This window comes from Nicotiana tabacum, chromosome 20 (assembly GCF_000715075.1).
Source record: "Nicotiana tabacum cultivar K326 chromosome 20, ASM71507v2, whole genome shotgun sequence".
Taxonomy (NCBI): Eukaryota; Viridiplantae; Streptophyta; class Magnoliopsida; order Solanales; family Solanaceae; genus Nicotiana; species Nicotiana tabacum.
The window spans coordinates 140,908,060-140,933,753 of record NC_134099.1 but is presented as its reverse complement, the minus strand read 5'-3'; the positions used below and the strand labels follow the sequence as shown (position 1 = coordinate 140,933,753).

At 35.2% G+C, this 25,694-nt stretch overlaps 2 protein-coding genes across 2 annotated transcripts; one reads left to right on the top strand and one right to left on the bottom strand.

The window, feature by feature from the left end:
* Positions 1-4,656: 4,656 nt before the first annotated feature.
* On the top strand, positions 4,657-7,119 carry LOC107793296 (profilin-1). The gene is made up of 3 exons (NM_001425878.1): positions 4,657-4,915; positions 5,761-5,898; positions 6,741-7,119. Exons 1-3 carry the CDS (start codon positions 4,784-4,786, stop codon positions 6,873-6,875), a joined length of 405 nt encoding a protein of 134 aa, NP_001412807.1. The 5' UTR covers positions 4,657-4,783; the 3' UTR covers positions 6,876-7,119.
* Positions 7,120-8,791: 1,672 nt separating this feature from the next.
* On the bottom strand, positions 8,792-18,922 carry LOC107793285 (mediator of RNA polymerase II transcription subunit 6). Its single transcript, XM_016615616.2, is given in 6 exon segments — positions 8,792-9,288; positions 9,495-9,604; positions 10,871-10,940; positions 18,084-18,258; positions 18,640-18,808; positions 18,811-18,922. Coding segments are annotated over 6 exon segments (744 nt in total). The 5' UTR covers positions 18,881-18,922; the 3' UTR covers positions 8,792-9,138.
* Positions 18,923-25,694: the final 6,772 nt, after the last annotated feature.

Genomic DNA, 25,694 nt, shown 5'->3' with positions numbered 1-25,694 from the left:
GTGCCCGGACGAACTCCAGATGCACATGCTTCAGAACCAGCACAATATGTATAGAAGTGTAGTATGAGTATGTAAACAACATGTATATACCCAATAAGTATCTAGTATAACCTCAAAGAAGTAGTGACACGGGACCGACATCGACACTAACTAGTGGAAAATATACCTAATGTACAAGAATATTTAAGAGGCATGAAATACAACATCAATAATGGAATAAGAAGCAATAATTAAATGGTCTTTTAACAAAATAACAATTAAAAGTCCCCAAATATCACATGCTAATCTCAACAAAGGTCCAAAATGTATTTATAAATTCTCAAGTCATGAAAGACACATCAAGTATAATCGGACTCCGAGTGATAACACGCACGAGTTATACCAAGTACAACCCGATCCATAATAATCGTGTACATACACTATTGAGGTCGTACGTCCCAATCCATGGATGCATCCCATAATAAATATATATATATATATATATATATATATATATATATATATATATATATATATATATATATATATATATATATTATCCATGGGAATAGGGAAACTCTTAGATTACGAATTATGTATTTACATCTTCAAGGTAAGCCCATAAAAGAATATAAATTCCCATAAATGATTGAACATTCCGCTAAATCTCTAAGTAATGAAGCTCGATTTAACATAATCTTTAACCAAAATTTACTTATTACTTCAAGCAATTAAACGAGCAAATTGAGTTCAAATAGTACAAGTAATAGCATAATAAAGGCCTATGTCTACCCTAACATAACATGAGTTTTAGCTACGCATGGACTCTCGTCACTTCGTGATGTAGCACTCACAATTAGTAGTAAATAATAATTTATACACCTATGAGGTTAATTCTCTCTTACAATATTAGGCAAGAGACGTTCCTCGTTCCCAAGTCCACTTTCCAGTCCACAAATTACTCTAAAAGCATCAAGTCGGTATTGAACAATACAAAACTAGCCAATGGTTGTACAAACTAATCAATAAATGCTCAAAAGTTCATAGTTTAACTATTAGAGTAACTGTCTGATCCAATTTGGAAGATTCCTAAAATTTACCCCCCGGCCCACGTATCTGGATTCCAAAATTTTTAGTATATTTGTTACCCATAACCTCACGAACATAAATATATAATTTCTACTTAATTTCATAACCCTTTTCGTGGTGAAATCTCATTTTTATCAAAAATTAGGTTTTACAACAAACTCCTAAAATTTTCACATTTTACATGTTAAAATCTACCCATAATCTATGTATTTAACTTACATTATATAGAAATCACTTACCTTCAATAGCTAGGTGAAAACCCCTCTCCAAGAAGCTCTAGAATCGGCCACAAAAATGAGAGAAATGAACAAAATAGGCCAAATCCTGTTTTAATTAAAGTCTACTGCCCAAGCCTGCCTTCTTCACGATCGCGAACAAGCCCTCACGATCGCAAAGGCAAAACTGCCCAAGCCCCTGAAAACCTCTTACGTGATCGCGAGAAGGCCTTCGCAAACGCGAAGCACAGGCGCTGCTAATATACGCGAACATGACCAGCCTTCGCGAACACGAAGGGCATTTACTTTACCAACCCCAGGTCCAGGCCTTCTACGCTAATGCATGATGGCCACCGCGAATGCGAAAACCACTAATCCCAATCCTTCGCGAATGCAACCCATCTTTTGCAAATGCGAAGAACAACATCTCCCAGTTCCCAAATCCTTCATCGCGAACGCGAGGGTCCTTCCGCGTTCGCGAAGAAAGAAACCACAATAGCATTTTCTTCAATTTTGGACTTAGCTCCGGGTGGTCCAAAGCACGCCCGAGCTATCTGGAACCCCGTCCAAATGCATCAAAAAGTCCATAAATATTATACGGACCTACTTGAACCATCGGAACACGTAAACAACATCAAAACTAAGAATCTCACCCCAAAATCAAATTGAATGAACTTATGAATTTCAAACTTCTCAACTAGCTCTGAACTCGCCAAATCATACTTAGACTACTCGGAATCATCCCAAATTTTGCATGTAAGTCATAAATTACCATACGGAACTACTCTTGGGCTCGGAATCCCAAACGAACCTCGATAACATCAAAGTCTACTCCGAACCAAATTTAAAGAACTAGAAAACTCTCAAGGAACCAACTTTCAACATTAAGCGTCGAAGTGCTCCCGGATCACCCGAAACCCGAACCGAACACGCGTCCAAATCTAAAATCATCATACGAACCTATTGGAATTATCGAATCCCACTTCCAAGATCATTTAGTTAAAATATTAACTCAAGTCAAACTTGACCATCATAGGCCACTAATAAGGAACCAAGTGTTCTGATTTCAATCCGAACTCTTCCAAACCTAAACAACCAATCCCCGCAAGTCATAAAATAGTAAAAGTATATACGTGGAGATTTAATTAGGAAAACTAGACCTAGAAAGTAAAAGGACTATTCGGGTCGTTACAAAGGACTCGAAATATTTTCCAGTCGTGATGAGTTTGCATCAAAGATCGATTCTTAACCCGTTTTTATGAGGCACATTCAAGGGGAGGTGTCATGGGGCATTATTATTCATGGATTATATAGTACTGATTGACGAGATGCGGGTCGGTATTAATGCGAGGCTGGAAGTCTAGAGACGAACCTTGGAGTTAAATGGTTTTAGTTTAGCAGGACTAAAATAGAGTTCTTAGAATGTAAGTTCAGCGACATCACTCATGAAGAGGACATGGAAGTGAGGCTATATTCACAAGCATTCCCAAGAAGGGGACTTTACGTACCAAGGATCAATAATATCTATAATGGAGAGATAGACGAGGATGTCACCAAGACACAAAGGTAAGTTTTATAGAGTAGTGGTTAGACCGACTATGTTGTATGGGACGGAGTATTGTCCGGTCAAGAACACCTATGTCCAACAGAAGAAAGTAGCAGAAATGAGGAAGATGAGATGGATGTGTGAGCATACCACAGGATATAAGATTACGAATGAAGTGATCTGAGACAAGGTGGAAGTGGCCTCCGCAGAAGATACGATGTGGGAAGCTAGGCTGAGATGGTATGTGCATGTGAAGAGGAGGAGTATAGATGCTCTAGTGAGGAGGTGCTACAGGTTGGCTATGGTGGGGTTGAGGAGAGGTAGAGGTAGGCCTAAGAAGTATTGGAGAGAGATGATTAGGAATGATATGGCATAACTTTAGCTTATTGAGGATATGACCCTTGATAAGAGGGTGTGGAGATTAGAAATCCGGGAGAAGGTTAGTGGATAGGCGGGAGTGTCTCATTTTTGTGTCGGTAGTATTAGTATTAATCTCTTATTGTCATACCTTCTTATCCGTAGGTTTAATTTACTATATATTGATCCTTTCGCTTTGGTTATTATATCATCCTATCACCTCATCTCCTTTTCTGGTTACTGTTTTTCGTGTTGTTTCTGTTTCTTTTACTTTTATTTTGAGTCGGAGTCTATCGGAAACAGTCTCTCTACTTTTACAAGGTCGGGATAAGGTTAACGTACACTCTACTCCTCCCAAAATCCATTTTGTGGGACCGCACTGGATTTGTTGTTATTGTCATATGATTGGTCAAACACGGTGCCACGATTTAACATTTTCTAAACTAGCTATTCATGTCTAAGCTACCGTCATAACTTCACATTTAATCAAACAACACAATATGAAATGGGTATAAGGATGAAAACTGAAAATCATATACGAGATTAGTATTCAAATTTAATTGAGGCAAAAATTCACTAAATAATTTCTTTCCACTTATATTAAGAGATGAATTTTCATAAATCACTATAGTTTAAACCTTAATATTATACGTAATTATATTTTGTCTAATTATCATTTGTAGCTATTGTTCAATTGTTAACAGCTTGTATTACTTGTATTCAGATATGCAACAAATACAATATGTATCAATTGTATTTGTTCGCTCAATGAATATAACCAAGACGAGATACATGGGTGTATACAAAGAATACAACATGTATCGACTGTATACGTTCACGCTACAAATACAACTAAGGAAAAATACAAAAAAAATAAAAAAATAAAATGTTCTCGTTGAGAGCCAAATTCAAGACCTTCGCTTATACCAAGCAGTTGGTCTAAGCAATTGAGCAACACGAGCTTGTTGCTCTCTTGTTTCAGTTCAAAACAATTGATTTCTTATTTCAATACTTTCAAATGGATTTACTATAAAACTCAAATATAGTTATGAATGGTAATTTTCGGAAAACATAATTAAGAATAGTAATACAATATATATACTTGGCGTGTCGCGTAATTTTTCCTAGTAAATATTCAACTGAATAATCGAAGTGCGTACAAATCGAAGACCATCATTATGAAAGACATAATATAAAAAATGGTAAAAAGGAGTTATTTAATAAAAAAAATGAGGAATTTCTTTTTTGTTTTTTGGGTGGTAGCATGGACATGTGATGACGTGGCTGGTGAATAATGATGCATCTCAGTTATGGCACATGACAAAGCCAGTGGTGACCAAATCTCCACAACTTCAACTAACGAACAGAAATGATGGCAATAAGCATCAGAGAATTAATCAGAACGTGAATGGCACTCATGTAATCACGTCCAATCCACGGTTCCCATTGTTTCACCCACCATTCTCTCTTCCTATTTATACTCTCTCGCGTAGGCTTTCCATTCCAATGAAATATTAAAACCGAGTGATTTGAACAACATCGTAAGAACAAGGAGAAAACAAAAGACAAAGACAACAACTTAATTTAGGGCAACAAAATGTCGTGGCAAACATATGTCGATGATCATTTGATGGCTGACATTGAAGGTCAGCAAGGTCACCATCTCGCTGCTGCAGCTATTCTTGGCCATGATGGCAGTGTCTGGGCTCAGAGTTCCACTTTCCCTAAGGTTCGTGACATTTTTACGACAAATTTTCTCGACAAATATCATTGGATCTGATCGTTTTTGCATGTTTTCCCCTTTGTTCTCGTCGTGTTTTAATTAGTGGCGGATCCAACAACAGATTTTTCGTGACAAATATCCTTGGATCTGTTTTCTTTTTGCATTCTTTCCCCGTTTTTTTTTTTTCAGTGGCGGATCCAACAATAGATTTTTCAGTTAGGCAAACAAGCTCTGGAGTCAAATTATATATGCATACAAAATTAGACATACATCTCAAAACTTACTCTTTTAACTCAAAATACGTAATGTATAAATTCTGGATCCATCATTAATTTTTGTATATATGAATCTGTTTCTCTAATAAACCAAGAAGGAAATTCTTAAATGTTGGATTACCATCACCTTATATCACGAAGTCATATATTGTGTTACTATCACCTCATAATAATGATAAAGAGTTCGATAAAAAAAATGTGTAATTTAAAATGAAAGTAAAGGAAACCATTCTGATGATAAAAACAGAACATGTGAACCATGCAAGAAGTTCTTTCAATTGTCAATTTTCGATCATCACGTCAATGTGGATTAGAATTTACATGTCCATATTTTTTCACTTTTTTTTAATTTCTCACTTTTTGGGTTTCCAAACTTGCGATTGTGCTTCTTTTTTTTCCCCTTTTTCTTTTTGATTAATTTCTTTGGCTTTTAGCTAGATCTGTCATTGATCGTGAGGTTTTCTATAAGAAATAAGATTTACTAATGAAATTCAATGGACATATGAATCTAAATTTACATTTATTTCATATAATGTGATCTTTTAATAAGTGGATTAATTTTTTTTATGTATCCAGTTTAAACCAGAGGAAATTACTAATATCATGAAAGATTTCGATGAACCTGGACATCTAGCTCCAACTGGTTTATTCCTTGGCGGGGCAAAATACATGGTAATCCAAGGAGAACCTGGCGCTGTCATCCGTGGGAAGAAGGTACGTAATCGTCCTCATTCTCTCCTACCTTAGAACAGTGCATAGCACGGAGTATCTAATTATAAATAATTGTGTAGTAATATTTAATTTTTCCATTGTTATTCCAACAACTATTTCGTTTGTAAATCCTGCGTAGAGATGACAATCTGAACCCAAACCCCTTTGACATGCCCAACCCATCCAAAGTTAGGCCGGTCATTGACCCGCCCATTTGCTAAACTCAGTTTATCTTGATCCAGATCATCTAAAGTTAGGTTGATTTTTACCCCAAATGATCCGTGAGTAATTTCGTTAAAATATCTTTAAAATAATTCTTTTTTTGTTTCACATGTTATATACTTATGACCATAACGAATGGAAAAAAGACTTATTTGATAATGAAACAACACACACTAATTAAAGCCTGATAAGAGTTGGACGGGGTGGATTATAACCCAATTTTTTGCCCATATTGACTCAACCTATTTTGACCCGTCCAAAATCAGTCTAACCCGCTTAATTGACACCCCCAATCTTGTGCATCTTTTATTGCAATTAAATAAAACGATGTTCTTTGCATGTGGTTGAGAACTATGTTACATGGAATGATGAACGTACGTACAGTTTTTTCGCTAATTTTTAGTGTACTGTGTATGTAGACGTTCTCTAAAACATGTACACTTGTTTGACATGATTATGGCAAAGCAAATGAAAGATCCATGAATTTGTGCATTTTGTTATTCGACAAAATAACTTTTGTCGAGGTCCTTAAATTTTGTGAACTACTTTTTGAGTTGTGACAATGTATTTGGACTTAATATATATTTCTATTTTTGAATGATTTGTAAAATTGTTTTGTGTAGGGATCTGGTGGAATAACCATCAAGAAAACTAACCAGGCTCTGATTTTTGGTATCTATGAGGAACCAGTGACCCCAGGACAGTGCAACATGGTGGTTGAGAAAATTGGTGACTATCTTGTTGACCAGGGCTATTAAATTAATTCCCTCTTTTAAATTGATTGTCGCAATATTGAATTTTGTTGTATTTGGTGATTGCATTTGTATCTTCTAGGGCCAAAATTGGCACTGGAGTTTTTTTCTTTTTCTTTTATGGGAAAATAACAAGCAACATGAGACATTTTCTCTTTTAGGATTGCTATTTCCCATTTTGCTCTAAAAGTTACTTTAACTATATTGTGTATTCATAATTTTCTCGACATTTTCTAGACATTTTACTTGGGTTTTTATTGTTCCTAGCATTACCTCAAGGAGGTTAATTTGATCGGATGGTAATCTAACTAAAGATCTATTGTAACAAACTCATAAAACTAAATATTATAATCAAAATATATCAACTATACATATATTTTGCAAAAAACGAAAATCGAGAAAAATTCATCTCCGACGATGAAAATTATGATTAAGCAACCACATAAGGTAAATTCTCAAATTCATCCCCGGGTTGACGAAGGACTTTAGATGTGGCATGCTAGTAAAATAGCACGCGCTAATCAGTTTTCGGACTGGTCATTTAATAATAGTCAGCGTTTGCAAAGTCATTGAAAAATAGTCACTATTTTGCTGCAACAGGGACCGGTCCAGCATAACATACTGGAGATCGGTGCACTTGTGTATGAACTTCCAGCATATTATGCTGGAACTCCAACCCACGTAAAGTTCCGGTATAATATACTGGAGATTGGAGCACGTGTATGAACTTCCAGCATATTATGCTGGACCAGTATATTATACTGGAACTCCAGTATAATATTATGTTGGAGTTCCAGTATACTTATGCTGGAACTCCATTATAATATGCTGGAGTTCCAATATACTTATGCTGGAACTTCATTATAATATACTGAAGTATTTTCCGGATTTTGAACAATGTTTTCGTTCAGATTTATCTTTACATGAAAAGTGGCTAAATTTCGATTACTTTTGAAACTGTGGCTATTTTTGAATGACCACTTGTAAATCTGGTTATTTTTGAATTTCTCCCGGCATGCTACAGTATTTTAATGGCGTAACAGTGCTAGTGATTTAGCATTTCGGGTTTTTTTTTCACTTTTAGTCCGTGCCAGAAACTATTTACATTCAATAGTTGAATAAGAGTATAAAATTTGTATAATTTTTGTATATAATATACAGAGTGTGTATATATATATACAAAAAATATATAAAATATATACATTTTTTCGGCTATTATTTTGAGAGCGGTTATACATTATCATTTTCCCTATTTTTTATTCACGGTATCAGCGTAAAGATTTTATTTACACTCTTGGTGTTTTTTCACTAATAATAACAAGTTAGTAAATATTTATTACTTTTACCACATTAGATTAAAAATAGTAATTAGCAAGAAATGTGTCCATAATTTCTAATAGTAATCTATCTAATTGTATAAATATCTTTTAGACCGTTAACTGCCCATGACCAGAGCATGGGACGGTGCTGACATATGCAAAGAACCATGGATTCATGTATCACACCAAGATAGCATGTCTTAGCAACATCTCTATCCCTGTTTAATGTCGTTCTCCTGTAACATTGGAGATGTGCAGCCTAGGAATCTGCTGCTTTTGTGTCCAGACACAGCTGCTTCTGTAGTTATTTGATCGATGTAGCACTACTTGAAAGAGTCACTTTTTGATTGCGTTATTTCATGTTTCCAAAGTAAAGTGTAACGAAAGGTTTTCTAGGAAGGTGGTTGCTTAACAAAACAAACACACATTAAAATTCAGGACAAGTATGTCCAGACATATTTTTGTTTTATATAATCAATCTCCTGGCACTGCTTCTCCAACCAAGGAATAAACGTCTGCCTTATCAATCTTTCCATTAAATAATAATTTGTTTTCCGCAAATTCAACCCTGAAAAACATTCCAATTTCCAAATGAAGAAAGCATTTGTTAAAATATTTGAGCCAATAAGTGTGTTCCAAGATATGAAAGCTCGGGTAAACTTACACGATTGCAAACTAATGTAACAGCATTACAAGGCCAAAGAGCCTACAGGTGAACTATATCCTTGACAGGATCTACATGAAAAGTTCTGACCTAAGACAAAGATTTAACACTCTACTTTTTATACAGAAAAATCTACTATCAAGTTAAGGATGACTCTGGACCATTTCAAGTGTCGTAGAAGTCTCATAGCCACTAACTGCAGGAAATATTCAGTTAAGGATCACTCAGAACCATCTGGAGCATCGTACAAATTCTTGCAGCCACCAATTGCTTAGACAGTATCATTTCATACTTTCATTCGCTTAGACGGACCTTGGTCGATGATGGGATCAACTGGAGGCAACTGAGTCTCTGCTTGCTGGTTTTCAGATGCTTCTGCTGTGGAAGGTGGTGCATAGCCTTCCGGAAATGGTGGGGGTGGAGGTACTGGTGGTAGCTGCAAAAAGATCAAGTTTGTCAATTAAAAACATAAGACAAATGTTGCAGAAAACTATGTACCATAAAACCTTAACCTTCAATGAAATATTAGATTCCATAGTAATAACTTCACAGCCTAGATAAGTACCTGAGCTAAGAGGTAATGACAACTGAGGTCAAAAGCACCATCCAGACAGACTACATTTTTTAAGACACGACAGTTACCTTTCGTTGTAGGGAAGCAAGGATATGATCAACTCGCTTAAGTTCCTTGAAGTCAATGGTCTCCTTAGCAGGCTTAGGTTCAGATGCTTCACTCTCATTTTCAGCAGCCACTGCGAAAGCAAAGCACACAGAATGGAATGAAATTATGGAATATAAAAGCATTATACTTAAACATAAAGAAGAGCATGATAAATCATTGACCTGAACAATCTACGCATAAGATTTGACACCTTGATGGAGAGATTCAAGTCGAACTTCAACTATTCTAGTCAAAACATAACCATGAATTAAAATATATACACAGAGGTCCGATCCCAGCTTTTCAGGAAGAAAAGTAAATGGCAATGTGTGGCAATCAAGAATGCAGTTCCTTGCAAGGAACTAAAGCACTTGTAACAAGAAATCCGGTCTGAATGCTTTCCATTGTTCATTTTTTCCTTTTGGGTCTTCAGGAAGGAGGAGGGTCAGAACATACTTTGTTTAGTTTCCAATGGTCACAAACATCACCATGGCAAAGAGCACATAACTTCAAATAATTTATATTTTGCCCAGACATTAACATTTCCATGCACCAAATCAAGAATGGGAGTAGAGCATCATGTGCCTAAGTTTGTCTTTAATCACATCAATTAAAAAATTATCTCACCTAAATTACACAGGTTGTTACATATCCTGTCCTCATTCATATCGAAGAATATAAGAACACCTCCAAAGTCGGGCCTGATGTTACATAGGGTGTCTTTTGACAAGAGTTTAAGCCTTATAGGGGCTTCTCTCATCCATTTTAGTGTTCACCAACAAATTTGGGCCAATTTACACTAGGGGATGTTCTTCAAAATTGGAAAGTGGAGTTATGGAGATAACTGAACAAGCAAATAGCCTGAAAATCACAGAGCATCAAACTAGAACTGAGTGACCTATGTAGTCTAAAATTGGATGGACATTATGAAATATGAAGAGTAATTACACCACATGATATACTAGCACCTGACATCATAATTTTCGCGTGATACATAACATTTCAGTCCATCTCCAAAAGCAAAGACTGTTGTATTCAATTATTATTGAACAATCGACCAAAATAAACACAAGTAGAATACGACAAACGGAAATGGAAAAAAGGAATTCAGCAACTCTACATTCACCAGAAGATATTTAAGTGAGTTGACTATCTTGAACACACAATAGGGTCGATAAAACAAAACCACCAATAACATTGCTCCAGCCAATCTTTTTGATATTGGCAGCATCAGGTTCTCGTTAGAGAAGTCCCTGGTCCCACCCCCACCCCAAAACAAGCCCCAGGGAAGCACACCCAAGAAAACACAATAAGAAAGAGAAGCACAAGAAAGGGGGGAAAAGGGATGTCAAGATACCATATCCGGTCTTTTCCAACTTTGAAGCTGCAGAACTGAAAGCTTTGGATATATGATATAAAGCACGTCCCTGTCAAATAAGTGAATCAAGACAAAAGAGGTTAATTTTCAACATGAAAAGCATCAAATACAGCTAAATTCTCTAGTATTAGCATTTGCAAGTAAGGAAAATCTTTGAATAAGCAGAAATACTAAATATCAAGTTATATAACAAGAAAACTTTAGCAAAAGTTCAAATTTTGGAATGAACCAAAAGGACAGTAACTCACATTTTCTGGATGGAGGGGGTATATAGTACTTAACTTAGTTTAACAAATTGGAAATAAAATCCGCATGTATATTTGAATTCTCTCTTTAATATTCAGCTAAATGAAAACCATCATCGAGACATGCAACTATGCCGGTGTTCACAACCTTATTAGTTATGAGAGACGAGCAACTCATAGAATATGAAATGCAAGACTGCAAAAGAAAATTCAAGTCAAACAGGAATCAAAAACTTCAGAAATCAGATAGGGACCGGCTGATTGTCTCACAAAGCAACAATATGAATAAATGCTACAGACAAGACATTCAAAATATTAGAGTTCAAGCATGTTACCTGCTCCTTTGAAAACATTGAAAACCTCATGTTCCTACAAGGGAACCGGTATGAGGCTATGTTATTCTAAGTTTAAATCCTGGGGGCGTATTTTAGACCTGGCTTACTCAAGCGGACAACTCGAGCCAACGTGGGAGCAACGTACCGGGAACGCAAAAGTCTACCCGGCCTAGTTACTGAACCAACCTCGTTCTAATTGGTACGACCTCTAACACAAAAGTGGGTCACGCGCACGTGTGCACCATAAATTCAGAAGACTCAGAAGGGAGGCGTAAGAATACAGTTCAAATAATATCAATGCGGCAAATGAGCGACAATTAGCACATTAGGCCCACAAACACAGTAATAACATCCAATCAGTAAAGCCAAGTATAGATCACTTTACAAGTTCAAATTCTGAACCCTGAACCAGAAGTTCTGGGTTCGTTTCCCCAGTAGAGTCGCCAGAGCTGTTACACCTTTTTTTCGAAGATAAGGAGTTTTTCTAATTAAAGTGACATTATTTGAAATGGGATTATTTATGTAATTTTTTAGAGTCTCCACTTGGAATAATTATTTACGGTGTCCCAAGTCACCATTTATTTTAGAATTCCAAATCAATAAAGATTGACTCTGTTTACGGTGAGCGAAACACAGAAGACCGGGTAAGGGATTCTGATAACCCGGAGAAGGTGTGAGACACTCCCGGATTCCGTGGTTTGGCACAGTAGCTTTACAATCATACTTGGCTTAATTAACGGATTATTATGTATATTTAAAAGAAAACCTATGTGTATTTTATTCTTTTACCGCATTTGAATTATTACGGAATTATCTTTGAAACGAATCACATGTGTGTGAATCCGTTTTATTCGGTGTGTCAAAATCATGTCACGCGTACGTGTACATAACTAATAACACAATTATTATTTTAAAGATTTTTTGGCCAAAGTCGCGTGAACGCGTACCTTAATTTGTTTTTGGGATCATGATTATGTCATGCGAACGTATACATGATTATGATAATAGATTGAAAACGCATCTAAAGCATGCTACGCATATTCATAAGTTAATTCTTTTCCTAAGTTTGGGACTTCATATGAAAGTCGCAAGTCACGTCACGGAATTCAATTTTTTGTACTAGATTATGTACATTAATAGCTTACTAATCATCCTATGAGGTACTTTGATCCGATGATGAAAATAAGTGCAACTGTCCGGAATTAGGCGTGTATTTTAGTCATGAAAGAAATCTGATGGTTATTCCCAGTATTTCTACACTTATTTGGTACTAGTTTGTTTTGATTTAACCAATTGAATGTTGCCCAAGAGGATTTAACCAATTGAATGTTGCCCAAGAGGATTTGTAGTTTCCTGGTTAAAAGATCCTCAATTATGGGATGACCAAAGAAATGGCAAATGGATACGATGTAGGTGGGCCTAGCAATATTACGTGCACTAAGCCCAATCAAACCCGCTTCATATCAGATCCAGCTCTATTTAAAATGATAGGAGGGAAAACTGGGTCTCCTCCGGGCCCCAGGCAATGCCCAAGTGAACCCAAGCTTTAACATTCTATATTGATTGGGCCTCAAAGAGTTGATCAGGCCTGAAATTAATTTCAGAGTTCACACAGACTCTTATTTCATGCGTATCAAACTGAGTCCAAACATCAGACTTGGTGCTTTCAGAAATATAGAGGTCCACTAGCCCATATTCAACTAACATGAATTTAAATCTAAAATACATAATCACAAAGGAATATCAGTACATGATTTTAACGTCATAGAGACAATTACATCAATAATCATTATTTGAATAACGACAATTATGTCATTTCTGCCTAAATCTAGAACGGATTATCATGTGAATTACAGAAATTTGACTCTAAACATACACATAAACGAATAGACTTCAACTGAACAGTCTTCTAATCCTTTCGTCTCCTTTCTCCAATGTTCAATTATTCATCCTCAGATCCTTCTTTGGGACACTCTATTTTTGACAATTTCAGAGCCAGCTTCTCACAAACTTAGCTGAAATTTAATTAAAATTGCTGGGACCACAGAATCATCAGAGACTTACTAATTAAAACTGATAGTAGTTAATAACTTGATACTAACAGAGATAACATATGCTTAGAGGAATTCGTGAGCAACAGTGAAATGACAAAGTAAACTAATTTAGGCAAACATCTTCTGCTCGACTACGAATCAAGTTAGCCAAGTAGTTTTGAAGCCTTTCATACACACTCAAACACATAACATCACATGAACACAGTAACATATCTAGATTCATAGAAGAAAGCAGAGAAGTTCGATTATGCAAAAATTCAAGGCCATATAGGTTTATAGATGTGTACCTAAACTTGAAACAAGCCGGAATAGCCAAATAAAGGAAGAAATAAAGAGTGGAGCTCAGCAAATCCAAGCAGAATAAAGCAGAGAAACAGCTTCAATTCTCCAATCAAAAACCAGCTCAAAGCCCAGAATTTATCAAGCAATCGACAGGGTTGTGAAAAGCAGTCGCTTCCTCGCTTAAAGCGAGAAGCAAAGCGAGGCGACCCCATTACCGCTTCTGCTATATGAAGCGACTCAGGTAGACAAAAGCGTGCGCTTCCCACTAAAAAGCGAGAAGCGACGAAGTGAGGCGACCGAAGCGAGCGCTTCTCTGTTTTAAGCACCTGCCAACCTATTTAATTAAAAAAGAAAGGTGTTCAGTGTTCTTTATTAAAACACACAACCAGCAGCAACAGAGATTCTAAAGAGGCGACTAGGGTTCCCTTTTCAACTTCAACATACAACCAGCAGCAACATGTATGTGATGATTTTCTTTTTCTTTCACTATTTCAGCGTCCAAATAGCAGCGAAATGCTGGCGATTTTTTTTTCCCCTTTGGTTCTTCTTTCTCAGTCTTCTCCTCTTCGTTGAAATACTGCCCAGTTCTTCTTTCACTGTTTTTATGCTGCCCAATTTTTAACAGAATGGTATACTGCCCTTCCTCTTATTTTAATATTATTTTTTTAAATTCCGCTTCACTTCAAAAAACGAGCGCTTCGCTTATCGCTTCTCGCTTTAAGCGAAATGGGGGTTGTCGCTTTTCCTCGCTTCACACTCTTCACAACACTGGCAGTCGAGTAGAAAATCAGAAACAGCTTTGAATCCTTTTAACCTTTTTTTTTGGTTGTTTTGTTTTTGTTTTTGAGAGTTAATTTTTTTTGGTTTTCAGCTCTGGAAAATTTTTGAATTTCCAGAAGTTCTAGCTACTAGTGTATTTTCCGTGTGTGAAGGTGAGAGAATGAGAGTGAATGGGTGAGAAGAGTGTGAATGAGTAAGTGTGTCCATCATAGTGAATGGGTGTACTGTTTTTATAACAGAAATTTAGAGATTCTTTTCAGTTATTTCCTTTCTTTTTTTGCCCCGTTTCTTTTTTGTTTCTACTTACTATCCCCTCACACCAGACCTGTTTTTATCTTTTAATTGCTGATAAGTCCCTTCTTCCCTCTTCTAGAAACTTCTATTTAGTTACATGAAAGATTCCCCTAAGTTTCTTTTTCCTTTAGCACACGTATATTTCTAGTAATTACAAGTAATTATAATAAATGAATTCAAACAGATTAAAAATCAAAATACAGCAAACAATATTCAAAATCCAAGCAATTTTAACGATTAATCCTAATTCAAACATGTGACTAACTAATTCAGGATCGATTAGTCTACAAACTAACTATCATGCAATTAAACTGTTAATTTAATTATGCAAAACACAGAATTAAACAAATAATAAGCAAAATGTCTAACCAAATTGAACTAAAATGCAAAACAGGGATTCATTGAAGTCAACAAAGAAGCAATTAATCTGAAACAAAAGAAAAAGTCGAAAGGTTACCAATCGATGCCGTATGCCGGTCAAAAAAAAACCGGTGATCAACCAAACTCCGGCAAGCCAAAGTTATTGCTAGGTGAGCACTGGCCGGAGATTATCCATTTTTAGGCTAGTGCTACATATAACAATGACCCTGACGAACCGTGTAGAGGGTTGAAGTGATTTGGAGGTCAACGGGCAAAACTGGCCGGACTCCAGTGACCATGGATCGGGATAAAACTAACCTCAATCAATAGCTCTTACCAAGAGCTGTCGATTGATGTAAATTCCAGCATGAAACAAGGCCGAAATCGAGCAGGAAATCAAAAGGGGTGATTTTAAGTTTTGACGAACTCTAGATCTACTAATCGAAGAAAACTAAAGGGTTTTAAGGGAAATGGGTAGCAGATTAGGAATGAGGAGGAAGAGGGGAGTGTAGGGTGATATTTTGAGTGGATTTGGTGATGGGCCGCCGCCGTGGGCGATTTCCGGCGGCGGCGTTGGGCGGAGGAACAATGGGGAGAGAAAAGGCGTCTGGGAAGGGTTTGGGAGGTGGGGGATGCTCCCACAATTATAAGGGAAGGGTTGATCAGCTCCGGGCCGTCCGATGAAATGGAATGAAAGGCTAGGATTTGTTGATTCTAAAACGGCGTCGTATGGATGTCCGTGGGGCTGGACTAGGTTTGGGCGGGTATTTCGTGGGATTTGGGCCGTTTGAAGCTAGCCCAATTCAGAATCTGAATCAAAACGGGCCATCTTCTTCTTCATTTGATTTTCAAAATTAACCAAATTAAACCTAATTGAATTTATTTTGCAAAAAAGACCTAATTAACAATTAAACCAATTTGAACCTTCATTTGTTATTATCGCATATCTTGTAGTGTTATTACATACCACCAGTACTCCCTTAGTTTGCTCTCACTACATACCTTGTATTATTGTTACTTGCTATCAGTACTTCTTTCATAGTCTCTATTGCTATCTTGGTTTTAGTTTTCTAAATATATTGTCTTGATATTACTTGTTATCAGTGCTTCTTCCGTCTTTTATTTAGCCGATGGTCTATAGGAAAAACAGTCTCTCTTCCCCTCCAGGGTAGAGGTAAGGCTGCGTATATCCTACCCTCCCCAAACCCCACTTGTGGGATTACACTAGGTTGTTGTTGTTGTTGTTGTTGTTGTTGCAATTAAAAGATAATTAAATCCTTAAAAAAAATACAATTAAAATGCCAGAATGCAATAACATGAAAAAATATTTTTGACATTTTTGTGATTTAAAGCACCTCTAAATATGCATGAAAAATGCAAAATAAAATGCAAAACAAATTAAATGAAATATAGAAAAATTAAAGAGTGTTAAAAACCCAAATATAGTCAAAAATTAGGTGCTCACACTCAATACTGATTGTCATAAAACAATGTAAACCTCTGCACAGATTACCATTACCACCTCCTCTAGGGATTCTTATGTCTGTTAATTTCTAGGTGGAATTTATGGTATCTCCGCCATTTTTCTTTCTTCTTATATTCTTTCAGATTCCTCTAAAGCACTAACTGCCCTATCCACTGTCCAAGCTAACCACCTTAATATCACCTATTAAATTGCACCGTCAAAGAAAGACTGGATGAAAATGAGATCTTTAAGATGCACTTAACTGCATATTTTTCCTACAGAGAACTCCCGAAGCATTTCGACTACCAAGAAATCCCTACACATCCCATGCCAAATTATGGAAATGCCTTTAATGAGTCCAAAAATGCACTTACACTACAGTCGACAAATAGGAATGAAACTCTGCCGTATATGATATATTTTGCAACATTTGGTGCCAGAGGGCAAAACAGAAACAAAGTTTTAAAAAAATAACATAAGTGATCTCTGCTTGAATACAACTACAGTCAAAACAGCTTGTTTGTTCACTGTACACAGCTTATCGTGTGGCTGAACACAGCCCTTGTTCCAATCTACTTCCATTCAGTACTTTCCTCTCAGTGCTGCCACCTACTTTTAAGTATGTTCCCCTTTTTTTATTCTTTTTTCTTGGATAAAATCTAAATTTCTTAATTTAACTCTATCCAGCATTAAGTATTCAGTTAAGTTTAGGTGCCTAGATGGAAAAAACACTGATCAGCAGACATCCCTATTGGTCGATATACCACATGGGCACATACAACGGAGGAGCCACCTTAAGCTAAAGGGTGTCAGTTACATTGTATGTTGAAGTGTGTAATCATCCCATCTAAAAGCTTAAGCTGTCAGACAGAAATACTTTCATTTACTTGATTATATCTTCAACACGCCCGCACGTGCGGGCTTGATCCTTTTTGATGAGCCAAGCACGTGGAAATTCTTTTTGATATTGGGTGGTGGTGAGACTCGAATCCAAGACCTTAGCCTGCTCTGATACCACGTTGAAGTGTGTAACCATCTCATCTAAAAGCTTAAGCTGTTAGAGAGAAACACTTTTATTTTCTTAATTATGTCTTCAACAGTGTAGTTAGGAATTGTTTTATTTTTATGTATATATACTACATGTGGAATCCAGTTAACATCTTCGTGTGTTTACTTCTTTATATTTTGACACCCCTTAGTGAAATTCTTGACTCCGCCATTGAGCGTGCACACACACATATGAATCTCGGTTAAATTTTAATCAATTGAATATTATAGTGATGGCTAACAAGAATGCAAGATGCATACAGTTAAAAACAATTACTACCTATAAAAATACACTCCTGTACCAAGGTGCAACAAGAGGAGATTACTAACCAGTCGACCTGCAAACACATTGCAGAGCTGCGGAGCTTGGTAAATTGAGCCATCCAATATATAATAAGTCAACATCGGTGTTACCTTCTCGGGACTATCCCTCTTTTGCTTACGAATGACAAAGAGATGTGGCTCCATAACTTCACTCAGCGTGTATTCGCTGCCCGTCATTTTCCTGCACATCAATTAGCAAAAGGATTTAATTATATGCACTTTGTAAATAATCTTTACACTGTCAGCTTAGTTTAACCTGTAATGATAGGTTAGCTACAACTTTTATCAGGTTACCAAGTAATGATTATAACAAATATTTACTTGTAACTACCTTATAAACGACCTGATTGTAAATATATTTTTACAGCATTAGTGCATAGAAATTAAACACTAGCAAATAATAGGTCAATTGCACTGTAAATTAGTTATGCATGAAAATAGAGGTAATTTGTTACTAATTATTCGGGTTAACGGGACCATTAATTTGGGGGGGAAATGAAAATTTAAAGAAAAAGGAATAAAATTGAACAGATGCAGAAGGATTCAGAGATAAAAATCATACGATAAATGAGAAATATCGAGCGGGTGAATGGCGCGTGATCGGAGTTGCTCATTGTTGCAAGTCCAGTCATAGAAAGGAGAAAGAGCAAAGTAGTCAAATACTAGGTTACGATCCAGCGGATATGTATTCAGCCATAACTGGTCCCTGAAGCATATTCCTGTCATGTCTGCGGCGGCTGTGGCGGTGCACCTCCGTCAAAGTTTGGGTTCCCCATCGGCGGCATCATTGGCGTCGTCGACATCTCCGGCGTTCGGCTTGTTTTACTAGTCAATTGGCTCGTTCACTGTATATAAAAGCATAAGTAGTAATATTCAAGAATAAAGTCTTTCTAAATTTGCGCACAATGTGCGGATAAAGAATATTAATCATATCAAACATTGAAGATCTAATTTGTTTGTATACATTTTAACAAAATTGTAGTTATCGTCTTATCTCAATGTAAGTACCCTTATAATAAAAATATATGTAACTAAATTAAATAAATCATATAATCATCGAATAACTCTTGGATTATACTAAAATATCATACTCCTTTCTTTTCAATTTATCTGGCAGTATTCGAGTTAGTAAAAAATAAGAAAGATTTTTAAAATTTGTGGTCTAAAATAAACCATAAATATTTATATGCATACAAATCAATTCATTAAGGGGTAAAGTATACATTCTACTAACAAAATTATTTCTAAGTAAGGAAAGGTGACATTCTTTTTTAGACTGACTAAAAAGGAAAAAAGTGCCGCATAATTGAAACGGGTGAAATAATTATATAGTTTGTGCTCCACACAATCTAAAAATATAACATGATTCTACACAGATTAGAATATATTATAATTTAATAAATCTAAAAAATGCTCGATTTTCTATTTTTATAACTTTATTTGTTATTTGATCATCATAATCATCGTTAGAACCTTTAATTTTGTCCTCGTAATGAAGATCATAAAGTTTTTCTTTTGTAAAGAGATGTATATTTAGAGTCATGGGGTTTGCTCCCTTTCAAGGTCTCAAGTTCGAAACTCATTGGGTGCAAACAATTTTTGAGGGCCATCGGATTAGGTAAAACCTGAATTAACCGTGGTGCACTTGCGGGAAACTCCTTGCCGAGGGCCTGTGCACCCCGGGATTAGTCGGGGCTCGAAGAGACTCGGACACCCGGTGCAAATCAAAAAAGAAAATAGTCTCATATGAGAAAAATAATGTTATGTCTTTTAATAATTAAAAAATAATGTGAAAATTATCTTTGGCTGAATTAGAAGGTATTTTCAACTTATTTTTTGATAGATTCTTAATTCAGTAACTCGATTTTTTGGTCTTACTTATTTAGTTATTTTATGAAATCTTATAGCTCTCAATTAGCTATGTGGATTGTAAATAGTGATGTTATATTCTTACTTTTATGTGTGTGTGTATATATATAGATTCAAAAATTTATCTTTGAATACAATTTTAATTTATTACATAGTCTAACATATATTATCTTAAAATTATCAAGTGGCTTTTTATTAGTTTGCCACTTGGCATAATCTCAAACTACTCAATTCAAAATATCTATTAAAAATTCTGAGTAAATTTTGTGCTAATTTCTATTATATTTTATTCTAAATATTATTAGACTTTATCCTAAATCTTATTAGATTTTGTCCTAAAAGTCCCACATGGCTTAATATCGTTGTCAACTACTCTATTTATTGATATATCAACAATATTTTTAAGTATTATTTGTTTACTTAATTTTATCAAATAAATTTAAATTGTGAATATAATCATATTATATCTATTCTCCTCTTTATAAATTAGTTTATGTTCATCAAAATTTTAATTTTTTTCGCATTTAGTGTTTATGTATAATACAAATATTATTGTATTGTTTTCCTAAATTGATGGGCTTGAATTAATTCAAAGAGTAAGCATAGAAGTTATTTTTATTATTTATTGTATATTATAAATCTACTAATAATCATCATAGTTATTATTTTGTATTATTTTCTATGAGCAATTAAATTAAATTCTCCTTCCCCTTTGTATTCTTATCCTTTTATTATATATCTACACTAAATTTAGAGGGAAAGAATGTCATATATTTACCAGTTTTATCAATGTTATTAGGAAATGACATAAGTTTGCACCGTTGAATTGAAGTAGACTCTTCCTAATGAAGGTCCAATTGGATGAAAATTTTGAGATTGTATTTTCTTTTAATTTGTTCCGCAAGTAGAAGTAGTTTCTTAGCAATTAGCGCAATGGTAAAAATAGCAGTGTAGAGGATTTCTGCCAAAGGTCTTGAATGAATTAGCCCAAAGAAGAAAAAGAAGAAGATCCAAAAAAGTTGCTACTATTAAACTCAATAGAATGAGAAGAATAATACCCAAATTGGATTAATAAAGGAAAAATAGGCAAAATAAAACTTACCTTGCTACTGAATATATACTCCTTTCGTTGATCACATTAGAAGAATTCTCTCACAGATTCTCGTTGTGAAAATACTGCAAAAATACAAAACAAACAAAACCTACTTAGAAGTAAATTAATTAAAATTGAAATGCAGAACCTGCACTTTTTGAATAAAAAAAAGAGCACCATTTAGAGTCGCGCAAATTACAAATTTTAATCCATGTAGTTTAATCATTCCTAACACATTATGAGTTTTAATGAGAATATTCTCAAGATCTTCTTCTACCTTGACTCTTCTATCCTCATCGGAGTTATCAACTTCTGTTACTTGAATGTTTCCTGCCTTGCTAGACTTTAATGCTTCATGTACATATCCACGGAAATTGTTTTTCGAAGGTTCTATCCTCGAGCAGAATACTTCAAGAAAGTTGTTCGTGCACCCTCGGTCATACACATTGATCCTGTTATCTCCTCTTAGTCCTCTACGACGAAAGTTCTCATATGTGGTATATAAGAAAACAAACAAAATCACGAATGGGGAAAAAACAAAGAAAAAGAGCACATTGATATGAATTTAATTTTCTGATCTGCAGTTGACAGCCTCAAAAAATTTAATCTTATGAAAAGTTAATTCTTGTTGTAAACTGAAGCTAATCCGAATTAAATTATACATTGACATAAGAGGTGTAAAAGACTAACCTGATTTCGACATATGAGATACAAATGGAAGAGGATTGTCAATTCAATTCAACTATACGTTTTTTCTAATTCAATATATGCAAGAGGAGAAATTCAGTTACTTTTTAAAAGGAAGGGGAGTGGAGGGAAGTGGGAGTAGTTGGTGGTTTTTATTGGTAGTTTCTATTACTTGAATTTTAAAAAAAAAACGTGTAATTCAGTTAGTTTTTAAAAGGAAGGGGAGTGGAAGAAGTGGGAGTAGTTGGTGATTTTTATTGGTAGTTTCAATTGCTTGAATTTTGAAAAAAAAAAACGTGTCTTTCACATCTATTTTTAAATAAAGTTGAATGGAATTTTGAAACTCCAAGAAAGTTGGAGGATTGTCCAAATTTTTTACATGTGTCATTCTATTGTTCTGCCATTGGCTTCATGAGGTGCTTTTGTCTTCTGCTTTTAATTATAGATAGATATAGATATAGATATAGATATAGATTTAACTACCTAAATTATTAATAAAGTAACCAATATACTCAATTATTAATAAAGTAACCAATATATATACATATATATAGTAGTTTTTTATTTTTTATTATTTTCATTTTGTATAAATATTCAAATTCAAATATAATAACTAATTATTAACTAATTATGCCATGTGGCCTTTTTTAGGCTGCCACTTGGCTTAAGGAGAGGGCTTTACCCTCTCCTTTTAATTATACAAGCAGATTTGAAGAGAGGAAATTTGAACTTATTAAAAAATTATTGTGACGACATCTAAACCCCAAGATGATTGGGGCCAGGAAAGATTCATATATAAACATATGCAAATTTTAGTACTAAAATATTCCTTACACTTGAAAGGGAACTAACAATTAAAATATGAATGTCAGCTAATGAATCAAACTACAATATCTATTTCCTTTAACTTTAAAAATATATAAAAAAAAATCCATGCACTAAACTGACATAAGCTATAAAATGATTTAAATCATCACGGTAGGAATATTCATAATATATTTCCAATAGAACCCATGGGAATGATATTTAATATAAGAAACACAAATGTATTACAAAATCAACACATGTTTATATACACATAAAGATAACAAATGCAGCACAAAAGAAAGAAAGAGAAAAAGAAAAATGAAAAGGGAGAACGTAAAATTAAACAAAAAAAAAAATAGAAGAAAGAATATGAACCTGGTTGAAAGCAAAAAAAAAAAAAAACTCCTTTGATGTAATAAGGAATCCTAGCGAGTACGGATCAACTATAATAGGAACACTCCGACGTCGGACTCCAATGACAATAGCTAATCGGCTAATTCAAACTTTTCATTCTTTACACTATTTTGGTTTTTTTTTTTTGAAAACTATATTACCAAATTGCAGAAAATATGAAGAAGAGAAGATCTGGAAATTTCTCTCAAAGTTCATTGTCTCAAAGAAATCCTTTTCACTCCCAAAAATTAAAATTCCCAAAAAAAAACCTCTTTTTCTCAACGTGATATCTCCCTTTTATAGAGGAGCATATCAGGTGGTATGTGATCATGTGCCAAAAGAGTTGGAGTGGGAGAATATGGGATTGAGGGGATATAGCGGTTGGGACGTGGGATAAAAGAGAAAAGTGCAGGTTTGTGCTGTGTGACGTGGGTGAGATCGTGTGTAGTGGAGGTAATTTGTGAAAGAGTAAATTTTTACAAAGTGATGTGATGGAAAGGGAATTGTTAAGGGATGATGGCTGATGTTTTATATATATAAAAAATAAGAAAGCTGAAGAGAAGGTGAAACGGTTTACTCATGAACGGTTTGAAGGCTACTCCAAATATTGTACTTCCTAATAATGTGGAGCAATGTCTTAAAGTGCCAAGTGTATTTTTAGGAATCTGTCACTTGGCTTCGTGTGGGACTTTTGTCTTTGGCTTTTAATTATAGATAGATAGTTTAAACTCCAAGTGCCCGTTTGGCCAAAAAGATTCCTTTTTTTTTCAAAAAAAATTTCACTTTTTTTGGAAAAGTGTTTGACCTTGGAATGATTTAATAAAAGTAGATTTTAATTCATGTGGAATGGTGTATTTTGATAAATTTAAATTATCATATAAGTAATAAATAATACCAGATATTCAATATTATTGCTTTGGAATATCTATATTTTATATTGATTAGAATCTTTAATTTATATTTTTACCTTATTTTTATATTTTAATTGAATTCTTATAATAAATATTTAAATTTATTTTTTTAAATAATACTAATTGCAAACTAAACGTTTATTCTCCTTTTTGTAATTTGATGCTTAAAAGTACTTTTTGGAAAGATAGGCTAAACACATTATGCTTTCAAAGGTACTATTAAAATAAATTAATCAAACACAAACTGATATTTCGCAAAATTTCTTTTTAAAAAATCAGGAGGTCACGTGTTCAAGCCGTGGAAATAACCTTTTGTAGAAATGCAGGGTAAAGTTGCGTACAATAAATCCCTGTGGTCCGGCCCTTCCCCGAACCCTGTACATAACGGGAGCTTAGTACACCGAGCTGCCCTTTACTATTTCAAAAAGCACATAAATATTTTTTAAAATAAGCGATTTCTGACAGCATGGCCAAATGGGATCTAAACACGCTCCCCTGAGTTTTAGAAGTTAATTACAGGCTGTTAGTATTTCTATTATATAGAAAAGGCTTGTTGGTAGACCAAGGGCATAAATGACATTTCACTTTACCATTTAAGTTTTTATCCATAAACTGCGTGGCTTGCCCTAAACTGAATTGCCACGTACCCTACTCTATTTTACTTTCTTTGTGGCTCTAAATTTTCCGTTCATCGCCTTCCACCTTATCTGCGACTTTTTTCCCCTATGTTGTAGGAAGCTTTTTGTATTATCCTTTGTATACAATATATATATAGCTGTTCTTGGTACTGGGCTATTCTTGCAGTTCTTTTAGGCTACCTTCGCTTGGCGATTTATGTTGTTTCACTGCTTCTAATATGTAACGATCTGGCCGGTCGTTTCATGAGTTACAGCCCCGTTTTTCCATTTTTGCTTCTTTATGTGTTTTTCAGCTGTATTTCATCATATTGTGTTGGTTGTTATGTGCTCGGAGTGGAATGAGATACTTAGTCTCTTATTTAGAAGCTTAAGTTGGAAAAGTCAACCGGATGTTGACTTATGAGTAGAAGGTCTCAGATGTGAATTCTGATAGTTCAGATAGCTTCGTTAGGTGATTTTGAAAGTAGGAGCATGTTCGGAATGTAATTTAGAGGTCCGTGGTCGATTTAGGCTTGAATTGGCGAAATTGGAAATTTGGCGTTTTTTGGTCGATAGTGAAAATCTTGATATCGGGGTCAGAATGGAATTCCGGAAATTGGAGTAGGTCAGTTGTGTCATTTGTGATGTGTGTGCAAAATTTCAGGTCATTCGAAAGTGATTTGATAGGTTTCGACGATGTTTGTGGAATTTGAAAGTTTCTAAGTTCTTAGGCTTGAAAACGAGGTTGATTTGGTGTTGTTTGGAGTGTTCCAAAGGTTTGAATAAGTTTGAATAGTGGCATATGACTTGTTCGTATTTTTTTGGTTGAGGTCCCGAGGGCCTCAGGATGATTTCGGATAGTTTTCGGAAAGATTGGAACTTGGTTTGGCAGCTGAACTTTGTTGCTCCTGTCATTTCCGCACCTACGGATTGGGGACCGCAGGTGCGAGACTCGCAAAAGCGAGATTTGGACCGCATATGCGGAGAATTGAGAAGCTGAGGAAAATCGCAGGTGTGCACCAGGACCGCACCTGCGATACCGCAAGTGCGAAATATTGACCGCAGAAGTGGGTTCTGGAATTCAAGTGGAAACTGCACCTGCGATGGAATTTCCGCAGGTGAGGCGCCGTAGAAGCGACTTGGAGCCGCAGATGCGGAAGTCGCTGGGCAGAAAGTATAAAAAGGCCACCTTCGCGAATTTCTGCCGTTTCTTCACCATTTTTTGACGAGTTGGAGCTTG

Bases quoted from the DNA above. Each gene is read 5' to 3' on its own strand.
- LOC107793296 (NM_001425878.1), top strand. From the start codon at position 4,784: ATGTCGTGGCAAACATATGTCGATGATCATTTGATGGCTGACATTGAA. The intron at 4,916-5,760 runs GTTCGTGACATT...TTATGTATCCAG, and splicing joins AGAGTTCCACTTTCCCTAAG to TTTAAACCAGAGGAAATTAC. The intron at 5,899-6,740 runs GTACGTAATCGT...TGTTTTGTGTAG, and splicing joins CTGTCATCCGTGGGAAGAAG to GGATCTGGTGGAATAACCAT.